This window comes from Aquarana catesbeiana, linkage group LG06, assembly GCF_042186555.1.
Source record: "Aquarana catesbeiana isolate 2022-GZ linkage group LG06, ASM4218655v1, whole genome shotgun sequence".
In the NCBI taxonomy this organism is placed as follows: domain Eukaryota; kingdom Metazoa; phylum Chordata; class Amphibia; order Anura; family Ranidae; genus Aquarana; species Aquarana catesbeiana.
In genome coordinates this window covers 122,488,298-122,500,917 of record NC_133329.1, presented here as the reverse complement: position 1 = coordinate 122,500,917, position 12,620 = coordinate 122,488,298, and the positions used below count along the sequence as shown (strand labels likewise).

The 12,620-nt window shown below is 39.9% G+C and overlaps 1 protein-coding gene across 5 annotated transcripts in view; it reads right to left on the bottom strand.

Moving 5' to 3' along the window:
- Nucleotides 1–1,047: 1,047 nt before the first annotated feature.
- Nucleotides 1,048–12,620, bottom strand: part of TMEM184A (transmembrane protein 184A) — a 72,543-nt gene continuing 60,970 nt past the window's right edge. For all 5 annotated transcript variants that reach the window (XM_073636742.1, XM_073636741.1, XM_073636739.1 and 2 more), the window contains 4 exons: nucleotides 6,807–6,898; nucleotides 4,570–4,739; nucleotides 2,501–2,698; nucleotides 1,048–2,217 (listed from right to left, as the gene is read on the bottom strand). In XM_073636742.1, the coding sequence (XP_073492843.1) occupies nucleotides 1,970–2,217; nucleotides 2,501–2,698; nucleotides 4,570–4,739; nucleotides 6,807–6,898 (708 nt within the window). In that variant the 3' untranslated portion in view covers nucleotides 1,048–1,969. The remainder of the gene's footprint in view (nucleotides 2,218–2,500; nucleotides 2,699–4,569; nucleotides 4,740–6,806; nucleotides 6,899–12,620) is intronic.

Below are 12,620 nucleotides of genomic sequence, written 5' to 3'. Positions count from 1 at the left end.
ACCGTGTGTACATGGCATTAGACTACCCTGTCCACATGGTGACAACACTGCTGTGTTATTTTACTGTAGAATGAACAGTGTTGTCACCCTGTTACAGAAAGTGGAAAAATAAAGTATCTCCTGGCAGGATCAATAACTAATAGAAAAAAGAAAAACGCTCTGTTTTTATGCAAGTGACAGATTGCAGCATATATGTCATTTTTTATTTTACCCATAGTTACGCTTTAACTTTGTCAGATTCTTAATCGCATAGTTACAAAAAATAATTGTCTTGTTACATTTGCCTATGTTTGAAATACATTGGAAATGACCATACTGCAAATAAGGCACCTCTTAAAAAAGGGGTAAATATTATGTTACTCGTTAGACCGTGCTGGCCCTAACCTCCTGTAGATAAAAAAGCCTTGAAACAGGTTAGTAAATGGTGACTTAGATGTGAAGTGGATACACTGAGTTACTGTATAAGTTGCACTGGCTTTTTCGTCTACAGGAGGCTGTGACCAGCATGCGCTCATAAGTAACAAAAAATGTACCCTTTTTTGACAGCTGTGACCAGCACACATTCATTCCCAAGCTGGAGTTGGCTTTTCTCTCTTTATGCCGACCAGGCCCGGACTGCCCATAGGGCACACCAGCATTTGCCCAGTCGGCCGGGGCTGCATGTCCTAACAAGAGCGGCCTGTAAATGACCGGGCCTCACAGAGTGAGTTAAGTGGTGACCACTGTCCAGACAGGGCTACCACAGACCACAGGCACCACTCACCTCCAGCTATGAGGTCATGCCTGTGTGTCCTCTCCCAGCTCACCCGCCCTGCCAATGATGTTATCCTATCAGCAGAGCAGGAGGCGAGAGGAGCAGGAGTCTTTTCATCTTAACAAGCGGGTAATCACCCGCTTATTAATATGATCCAGATCTGCAGCTCCCCCGTCCAAAGAAAAAAAAAGGGGGGGGGGGGGCATGACTGCATGGGGCATTGTGATTGCTAGGGGAACTGAGATATAAAGGGGATTTCACTGAAAAGGGGCACTGTAATCATAACAGTGCCCCTTTTCAGTGAAATCCCCTTTATATCTCAGTGAAGGACCGACTCCGTGAATATCCTGTCATCAACTGCCCTCAATGAACGCCAGGTCCCCCCGATCCCTGGAAAAGTTGGCTGCTCAGTCAAAAATCCTCGGGCCTATTTTCTGACTTATTTTTATTTTTTTGGAGGGGCTTTTTTTTTGGGGGGGGGGGTCACCATTTTGGTGAGTGCACCCTTGTCTGTTTATTTTCACAACCAGTCATTATCAGCAGTGATAGCGCCATGAAGAGGTCCACTAAAATCCTTCCTAATGTTGAATTACCAGCATACCAACTGAAGTTCCACCCCAGGCTCACTGTAGGATGGCCTACACGGCTGCTGAAATGAGAAAAGAGGTAGGCAGCAGGAGTGAAGAACACAAGCTCCCATCTGCAGTGTCTCTAGGTTTTTCAGGCACTGGAAAGTCCCAGAGAATACAGACGTCAGTCATTTGTCAAGGTGGTGGATCTATGAAGCTGGGACACAATTTGAGACCCAAAGAGAGTCATGCTCTTCTAGCTTAAGCAACATATAGCAATGGAACACCAACACAGCCAATGATCGGTTGCACAGAAAAAAAAAAGGAACATATTTTTTTCAGTGGCTGTTTTATAATGAGGTTTTGGTTTTTTTTTTGATGGGTGTAGCCATGCAATACAATTGCACTGGTCAAGATGAAATTCCAAGGGGCTGTTGAATGCTGAAATGTATACAGAAATTCTTGCAAGGTCCTTTGTTGAACATGTTTGGTGTCACTGGGTCCTTTAGAAGATCCTTTTGCCTGAAATGTCAGTAAACCAAACCAGTTGCAGTAACTGGCTACAGATAGTTCCATCTAGTGAATACAGCTAGCAGTTTCCAGTCTTATAGTTCTGTCTAGCGATCACAGCTAATGCTTTCCGGCCTTAGAGCTCGTCGTCTGAAATGATAAGCATCATTTTCTCATTTTGCTTCTTTTTCTTGCTGGAGTGTCCATTGGCTGCTGGTTTGTTCACATTCTGTCCCTGTGATTTTTGCTCAGAGTCCTGCATTGATTGCTGGGTGTACTGCTGGTATGTGGGGGAGAAGTTGTGGATTGCATCTTGTACAATGTCATGTGGGCTCATCGTCTCCTTCAAACCACTTGAAATGCTCTGCATAGGTGCCACATTTGCTGTAAGACAAGGAAAAAATGTTGAGTGCTCGATATGAAATATGCACATTTATATGGATTTTTGTGATGAAGAAAATACTTTTTTCTTAGAAGCTTCTGATACATGCAATCACTTTCAGTTCATGAACAATTGAACTAATTCCAGGCAGTGAAGCTGAACCTATTGGTCATTGCCCCACAGCTAGTATGCAGCCAACAAGTCAAGAGAGCGGCTTCCTCCACCAAACACTTCCAGGAAAGGTTTTTTTTACTTTGATAACATTTTAGGAACTTATGAGTGTACCTGTTGAGTTTTCCTTTTTCTCTCTGTAGACCTGGCAGGTGAAGGCGTAACGCAAAGCAATGGCCGCAAACAGCATCTCAATACAAATGATGAAGTTCTGATACCCAGCAGCCACTGTGCCTGCCCCGACTGTATTGCCATGGATAATCTGGACTTCTGGAATGGCCCCTGCTCTCTCCAGTATGGCCAGGAGCATTCCTGATAAATAGATAACCAGAGTTAGAGTAAAGAAGTATTCTTAAATATAACAGCACAGAAGTGTCTGCGCTACACATAAAACCTAAGATTCCCCCCCTTCTCCCCCCCCCTCCTTTCACCACCCCTTTTTCCAGTTTTTTCTCCTTTTTCTACACATATATTTATTGACATATGTATTCACATATTCATTAGTGCATGTATATATGGACTTGTTCGACACTGATAATGTCCATTGATGTATATGGACTGATTGACCAATATTAATTTGATTTAATTAATGAGCATATCCATTCAAATATTTAACTATTTAATTATTAACTTTTTTATTAACTTTTTATTCAAGCACTATTGAGTCACATAGATTGATTCACATATATACATATACATACTTTTGAAATATCACTTAATTTGATATTTATTAATGTTATTTTTCACCGTTATTCACACATAAAACCATTTTTCAATCCACACATATCTCTGCACATGGATCTTTTTAGAAGCACCTTATTCAATCATGTTTAATGTTTGGTTATGTTCACAGCATTTGTTGAAATCTCAGGTGACTCATTAAATTTAATTAACATATGAATCAAATGATCAATTAACCAATTACCTAGTCACATGGACTGCAACAATAAGTATTTATTTGATTTTCATTCCTGTGATTGCTAGCTATGATTAAGCACTGGTTATTAGTGTGAAATGCATCAACTCTTCTGTCCGTTCTGTTGTGGCATGTATTTTTGATCCTGTATTTTGAGTAAAAGGCAATTTTTTCAGAGTGCGGCTGTCCAGAACTACTTCCTATCTATTCATGGTGACCAGTGTTAGCAGGACAGAAAGGAAAAGGAAAATTGGAAAATTGGAAAGTTGTAACTGAAAATGGGAGTAGAGGGGAAATTGTCCAAAAAGGTCACTTTGACCTGACATAGATGGGATTACCGCTTACTTTGAGATTTCTACTCACTTCCTAGTCTATAAGATCAGAAGTGAAGGAAAATCTTCCTGCTAACGACACAGATGAAAGCCTGATGGAGATCCTAACCATTCCCCACTTCATCTAAGTACACATGTTCTTTGTGAAAACTATTTAGACAACCTAAATTGGAGTACTCCATTAAGTAAATCTCAGCTATAGCATTGGAAAGTCAAGAGCCTTCTTGTTCTTCACTTTTGGTCACTAGGCATGCTCATAAAAGGACCAATGATGACATGCCAGTGATGGAACATTCTAACAAAATAAACTTCCAATAAAATTAAAAAAAAAAAAAATCATAAATCCCATATACACAATCCTATACCCACAGTTAATCAAGATGAAGGCAAAAAACCCCAGCAAAGCATGATCCAATTTGCTCCAGCAGGGAAAATAAATGATTTCCTGGTCCCCCGAGAGGCAATAGGATATTCCCTGGATCAACTTTACCTATAAAACCCAGTTATATTATGTACATTTAGGAAAAAACACAGTCCTTTTTTAAAGCAATCTACTGAGCTGGCCAGAACCACCTCTGGAGGGAGTCTATTCCCCATTTTCACAGATCTTACTGTGAAGAAACTTTTCCATATTTGGAGATGAACTCTCTTTTCCTCCAAATGTAAAGAGTGCCCCCTTGTCCTCTCTGATGACCTTAAAGTGAATAACGCCACCAGATTCACTATATGGACCCCTTATGTATTTGTACATGTTGATCATATCCCCCTTAATCTCCTCTTCTCAAGAGGGAATAAAATTCAGTTCCTCTAATCTATCCTCATGTTTCCCATCTGCTTGATGACAGTATTAAGAATATATAATAAAACACCTTTACTGTATAAACCATAAATAACTACATGTACCATAATAGTGCAAACCCAACAGCAGCACTCACCTTGCCAGAACGATAAAAAGATGACTGCTTTTATGGTAAGAAACTTCAGCACAGGTTCAAAGGGGTTGAGCAACTCTTTAGTTGCAAAATAGAAAAGGAACAAGGCGTAGAGAGCCAGACTGACTGATATGTTGTAGACGATTGTGATGTATAGGTAGCCACTCTGAACACTGCAAGGAAATAGAATATAATAAACATGGTCAATATCAAACAAGTTAACTCCACTGAATCCTGTGGAACAGTAGGTGAGCGTGGGCACCCTTATCCTTCAAACAGTACGAGACTAGTAGTGTATGATATGGCAATTACAGTGATCGATTTAATTTTGGTCATCCATTTCACAGCCTTGTGGTGGCTTTGAGATCATATTAATGGAGTTACAACCAATCCCTGGGTATCTCTGTCTTTCCTAGACCCTGCTCCATGATGACACCATTAAAATAAACCAACAATCAGAGGCTGCAGTTGGCAGGATATGACTCCAATGATGTCAGAGTCCTGGCACCTTTAAGCCTAGAACATGTACAGATTATAAGTATATTGTCTGGAGTAAATCACAGAGCCATAGGAGAAGAGATGAAGGTCTGAATGGAATTGATTAGAGAGTTGGTGGTCTCTGTACATATAGTCGGTGCTCCAGCTATATATTCAGCACATGCATGAAACTTCACCAGATAGGCAGCAGGTAAACGTGCACCATGGTACTTTTCTAGCCTCCTGAAGAGAGTATTCCAGCATAACAGGCAACTATAAAAATGTGACGAAGGATTTACCCCTTCCACAGCTCCAGTTTCCAAAAATTGCAGCTAAAATGTTTTCTTAACTAAAATACTAAAAAGTCCAGCATTAAGGACTCATTCACACCAACTTGTACACTTAAATGATCAGTTTTAGCGTAAATATGCATGTCTACATTTTTAGGCACTGCAACCCACTTTACTGTATCGTTTTGGGAACAGGGCACATACAGAACAATTATATAAAGCAGCATAAAAGTGTGTTCTCTTTTTTAAAACTTTATTAAAACGATATAAAATAAACTTAAAAAGTAATTTGCACTGAATATGCGCGCAAGATGGCTGAATCTGGATACAAACATGCCAGTGGGCAGAGACTTGTTGACGTAAGCATGCATTGAACTGGTAGCAGCAGTAGTAAATACTAAGTAGTGAGTATCTAGCAAAAACCCTTTCCTCATTTGCACAGATTCAATGCACTTTACGTGTGTGTGTGTGTGTGTGTTTGTGTGTTTGTGTGTTTGTGTTTGTGTTTTTTCATTTTAATATTGTTTTTACAAAAGTGGAACACACAAGATATGCTTTTTTTTTTTTCGGGACACCTATGTGTTTTGGATGCTTTTGTTTAGTATATGTGACATTACCTGGGGCTGTGTTGGGGGGTTTTAGCTCTACACTGGATAGTGCTTGACTTTGCTTCAATGATCTATTCATCTATGTGCTAGCAGCTTATATGTGAAAAAAATGAAATACCTAAGATCGCAATTTAGAGAGATCAAGAACTTATTTGCAATGTATTTGTTTGGAAAGAGGATAGGTTGGGGATAGGACTTCTGCCAGTGTTTTTATTGCCATCTGATGCTCTCAAACTGTCACCAGCACCTGAAATTTCCCAAATAAGGGCATAGTCAGCAAAAAAACCCCAAAAAAACCTGTATAACATCTTATGAGAGTGCCAAACAGTCTAAGGGTCCAAAAGCTTTTACTATTAGCAATGGTTCACAAACAAGAACACACAACAATCAATGTTTTTTGGGGGCTCAAAGACCTCCCTCTTCATGGCTTAAACAGAGTGGCCAATCATAAGGTCCCAAAGCTGGCACAAAAATACAAATTAATCACTCATTCACTGCTTTTAGCTACAACTGTTACACCAAATGACTCTTGGTAATTTGTGCCAGCTTTGAGTCCTTATAATTACCCATTGTGTTTAAGCCCTGATGAATGGGCAGATCCCTGAAACACTTAGGATGGACGCTCATTAGACTTTATACATGTGCATCTTCAAGTCTGGATCCCTAGTTTAAAAGTATGCCCAGTTTTTGTAGAGAGCAGCCTCACCAGAGCCGTTGTGCCCCATCCCAAGCTTACTGATGTTCTGGTAATGTGATATCTGCGCCTAATTTCTACTTGTTCCAGTAAGAAAAACCTGACAGAAGTTTGGGGAGCTGAAAGCAAGTTTAACAAAAACACACTAGCAATAACAAATGAAAATCTTACTTAAAATCTCCATCATGATATTTCCCAAACGCTTGCAGAATTATCGTCACAACAGCCATGATGGGTTTCACTATGCAGAACTGCAGGGTTGCCTGTGAAGGAAGAAAAAATCATTACAAAAAAGTGTTTCTTATCCTATTTCCTTTAGTACGTGGTCACAATGGGCATCATGATCACAAGTCAGGGTGGATAAAAATCAATGTTTTTTTTTTTTAAATAATTAAAATTGGATTTTTTTTTTTATTTTTATCAATTTTATTTTAATAAAATGCTTTTGGAGTAAAAATCTAAAGATAGTTTTCTATTTAATATACATTAATAATTTAGTTGATTCAGCATGAAATGGAGCCTAGTTATTTAGCATGAGGCTGTATATTCTGCAATATTTAAATTTTTGGTAAACTCATTCAATGAATACAAGCTCTGCAAGCTGAGATAACATGCACTGCATTGATGCATTCACACAATTTCAGAGCAACCATGAGATAACACCAAGTTCAGAAATATTCCTTTATCCCATTGTTCTACAAATCTAAGTACATTACAAACTGTATGATTGAATTGGTTCTGATATCGCTGTTTTACTAACCTGACAGATTATTATTCTAAATAGGAAACCTTCATTTTGTTTGCAAATATTAAAAATTTTAACTACCAGCAAGAATGAGTCCTTACATTTAAAGAGTACCTGTCATTTCAGATCCATAGTGGCAGTGCCTGTTAGCGGACATCCACTCACCTGCTGCTGCCACGTCCCTCACCTTGTTGTGTCACTGCCGCATCACCAGCCCTCCCATAGAAGTGAATGGGACTGTTGGCGAGTCAACAGCGGGTCAGAGGAGGAGCCGCTGTGGGACAGAAATGACAGTTGCTTTTTAAAAGTTATGATTTAAATCGAGTTGATTTAAATCAAGCCTTTTTACTAGTGATTCAAATCAGGATTTAAAAATCGACTTGATTTAAATCAAATCCACCCTGTCACAAGTGGCTACAGACAAAATTGTCTTTGTTATCCACGGTAACAAATTCTGACCAGACAACAATTCCATCTGGACACTTTCATTGACGAGTTCCCTTTCCCTCATCTCCATAAAAATGGGGGAGGTATTCTGTAGTCCAGCAGCGGACATTTCAATCCAGCACATGTAGCATTATCAGCTCACTATAGTAAGGTAGGAGATTTCTGGAAGGATCGGAAGTAGTTTACGTTCAGTATTTTTTAAAGATACAAATCATAGAGAAATGTGCACGTATTAATGAGATGTACTGAATACAGTTGTGTTAAAAATAATAGGAGTGTGTTTAAAAAAAGTAAGCAAAGCTTAAAATCCTTCTAATAGCTTTCATTTCCATACACGGAAATGCATTGGGAACACTGCACAGGCTATTCAAAAATCAAAAACAAAAAAAAATGTTTCAAACTTATTATTACCTTACGGAAAGTGAAAAAGAAGGAACATTAGGCTTTTCCAAAAAAAAAAAAGCAGTGTGTGCATTTTTCTTTACATACTCAAACATTTCAATGTATAAACTGAAAAAGGCTTGAAAATTTAGCTTTCCTGTGAATCACTGAACTAATATTTGGTTGTAGAAGGACCGTTTCTGAGAACTGCTTCACATCTGGCACCTGTGAAATTCCAGCCCAGGACGATTGCACTACATTCCACAATTCCTCTGCATTTGAGGTTTTACCTCAGAAACAGCATTTTTGATGTCACCCCACAAGTTTTCTATTGGAATAAGGTCTGGAGATTGGGCTGGCCACTCCATCACGTTAATCTTGTGGGTCTGGAACCATGCTGCTCGCTTAATGGTGTGTTTGGGGGTCATTGTCTTCTTGAAACAACCATTTCAAGGGCTTTCCTCTTCTGCATAGGGCAATATGACGTCTTCAAGTATTTTGATGTATTTAAACTGTTCCATGATCCCTGGTATGCGATAAATAGGCCCAACACCATAGTATGAGGAACATCCCCATATCATGATGGCTGCGCCACCATTCTTTACTGTCTTCATAGTGTACTGTGGCTTGAATTCAGTCTTTTGAGGTCATCTGACAAACTGTCTGTGTCCCCCTAGACCCAAAAAAAACAATCTTGCTTTTATCAGTCCACAAAATGTTGCGCTATTTCTCTTTAGGCCAGTCAATGTGTTCTTTGCCAAACTGTAACCTCTTCAACGTGTTATTTTTTTCAATAATGGGACTTTGCGGGAGCTTCTTGTCGATAGCTTGGCTTCACAAAGGCGTCTTCTAATTGTTATAGTACTCACAGGTAACTTTACACCTTCTTTGATCACCCTGGAGCTGAGTCTTTGTCATTTTGGCTATTCTTCGAGCCATTTGAAAATTAGCTTTCCGTCTTCTTCTACATCTTTCCATCTTTCTGGTTTTGGTTGCCATTTTAAAGCATTTGAGATCATTTAAGCTGAGCAGCCTATCAGTTTCTGCACTTCTTTATAGGTTTTCCCCTCGTCAATCAACTTTTTAATAAAAAGTATGTTGTTCTTCTGAACAATGTCTGGAACGACCCATTTTACTCAGATTTTCAGAGAGAAATGCACTATACCCAGCATGTACAACATTTTCTGCCTTCATCCTTATATAAGGGCCACCTGTTTTTTCACAGACTGAATGACCTCACTAATTGAACGTCACACTGTTATTATTTTGAACACGCTCCTTTCAATTAATGAATTGATTATCACACAAAATCAGCAGCATGCATGTCAGGTCTGTTGGTTTTCTATTACTCTACACCTACTAGTAAATTATTTGCAATGTAGAAATATTAATATACCAAAAACAGTGAATGATCTGGTTAGCGATGTTGGACTGCTATTATTTTTAACACAACTGTATGTTTTTTTAAATTTTTTTACCCTATCATACTCTCCCTGTAAGTGAATACGTTCATTTAGTTGAACCTAATTCTAGTTAACGTGTACAGAAATGGAGGGAGACAACAGGATGTGAGAGGAAATCTACCCCTAGGAAGAGAAATTCACTCCTGTAAGAATTACCAGTTGGAAAAGGGTGTCTTCACTGAAGCTTTATCGCAGTGATGACGAACCTTGGCACCCCAGATGTTTTGGAACTACATTTCCCATGATTCCCATCCCATGATGCTCATGCACTCTGCAGTGTAGTTGAGCATCATGGGAAATGTGATTCCAAAACATTTGGGGTGCCAAGATTCGCCATCACTGCTTTATCGCCAATCCTTGTTTCCACGACAACCCACAAGTTTCAAAATCCAGTTGTCACAGGGATAGAAAGTGAGGTGAAATCTTCTGAACAGGGGCACAAACAGCAAAACAAACCTTACAGGGGTCTTTGCTCTTCCCTATGCGATCCAAAAACATTAAAAAAACATTTTTAAAAAATTCTCTTTTTCGCTGGCGTTACACAAAAAAAAAAAAAAGTACCTGTTCCAACTTACATACAAATTAAACTTAAAGAGGTGCTCCAGGCTCCTTCAGAAAAAAAAGTCAGCAGCTACAAATATTGTAGCTGCTGACTTTTAATATTAGAACACTTACCTGTCCAGGGATCCAGCGATGTCTTCACCCGAGCCGATTTTTCAATCGGCTATCAGGTACTGCTGCTGCCATCTCCTTGGGGCTGCACAGCCGGTTCCATGTTGCGCATGTGTGAAGCATGCTGCGCTCTGTGAATGGGCCAGCTGCAGGGGAAGGAGGAGGGGAGCTGAACTGTCAAAATCAGGTACCCGCTCCCCCCTCCCCTCAAAAGGTGCCAAATGTGGCGGGGGGGGGGGGGGGGTTCAGACAAGTGGAGCTCTGCTTTTGTAACAAAGCTACAGAACCTTGTTTGTATCTTGTTTGTAACCCGGGGACCGTCTGTAACCCACTGCAGCAGGACTCCAGAGATATCCCTACTGGTTGCTGGGAGTGTTTTTTTGTTGTTTTGTTGTGTAACTTTTCTCCTCTGTTTCCTATGTCACCAATCATACATTCAAAGTTCTAAAACAGGTGGTGAACTCCATCTCCAAGAGGGTTAAGGCAGTGCTGGAAAATAACGGTGACCACACAAAATATTGACACTTTGGGCCCAATTTGGACATTTTCACTTAGGGGTGTACTCACTTTTGTTGCCAGCGGTTTAGACATTAATGGCTATGTGTTCAGTTATTTTGAGAGTACAGCAAATTTACACGGTTATACAAGTTGTGCACTCATTACTTTACATTGTAAAAGTGTCATTTCTTCAGTGTTGTCATATGAAAAGATATAACAAAATATTTACAAAAATGTGAGGGGTGTACTCACTTTTGTGAGATACTGTGTGTGTGTGTATGTATATATATATATATATATATATATATATATATATATATATATATATATATATATATATATATATATATATATCTCCTTTAGTAGTTGCAATGTTAATTAGCAGACTCCGGGACTTCTATAGGTAGACAGCCATGCAGGAAAAGGCACCCAGCCGGACGCGCTGTCTCTTATGGCAACAATCTTGAACAGTTTCTAACAAAGGTTGCAATGAACTCTTTCACTTTCTCCATAATCTCCTCTTCCGATCCTCACTCAACTGAGGTCCCAGTCTATCACCTAGACTCGCTGATCCACTGCCACTGGATCTCCGGAGCTCTTCCAATCCTCTCACTGAGTATCTTTCTCAAGCGTCACCCTGCTGGGTCCCTAGCTTGGCACTCACAGATACTCCTCAAGCGTCACCCCACTGGCCTGCTCGGTCCCTGGCTTAGCACACAAGACTGCTCTACAAACGTCACCTCCACTGGCAGCGTCCCTGGCTTTACACCCACCCATCTATTAGACCCCAGATCCCTCCTCTGCCCGTATTAGCATTTGATCCCACCAAGATTAGTGTGATCAAATGCTTTATATTTTTAAAAATTACACAGTTTACATCCGGGGAAACCAGAAGAGACGTATGTTCATCATTTCCAGTCTCCTATATCATAGAGATGAACAGAGCCGTTACGGTCTTTGGTCTATGATCAGCAAGCAGAAGCGGCTGATCATAGACGGGTCTTCCTGGTCCTCTCCCGCTGCTTGTAAAAGCAATCCAGGGGCTAGTTAGCCACTAGGATTGCTTTTACAAGAGAGAAGACCGTTGGCTCAAAAAAAAAAAAAAAAAACACGGATGATGCCTGCAGATACCGGCATCCTAGTATAACCCCTTAGTCCAGAGATGTACTGTTATGTCGCTGGTCATGAGGTAGTTTACGGCTAAAAGGGAATGTGATGAACTGGAGCACTACAGCAATGCTTGGAAGAAAAACGGACAGATCAAGTGGTAAGTCAGTATGCATTCCAATGGAGGATTTTAAGGTTTGAGTGACGTGTAATCTTTACAAAGCAGATAGGGCCAAGGAGAAAAGGGAGATACAGACATTTTTTGGTGCACCTGCACCATAACTAATGAAGCTGTACAGGGGCTGACCATTCATAGGGCTAAACATGAACTGGGGATCGAGTGTCTGGTTTGTACCCACTGTGCTACTCTCATGGGCAATACGACCCTGAAAGCAGCATTAAGGCTAACTACCTAGACTCAAAACCCTTCTAGACTATAACTCCTCCAGTATAATCACGGCACTTCTACTACTGTTGGCTCAGTGGGCAAAATCTAGTAAGTGTGTGCATATGGGATGGTTCAGACTCCTAACATCCAGCGAAGGGGCAAGAGAGAGTTACATTTTCTCACATGTACTTATAAGATCCATATTGGCATGATAAATGTTTTAGTTCCACAGAAAGTTTTAAAGTCTTTTTGATAATGGAATTGGATTAATTATTTTTAAAGAT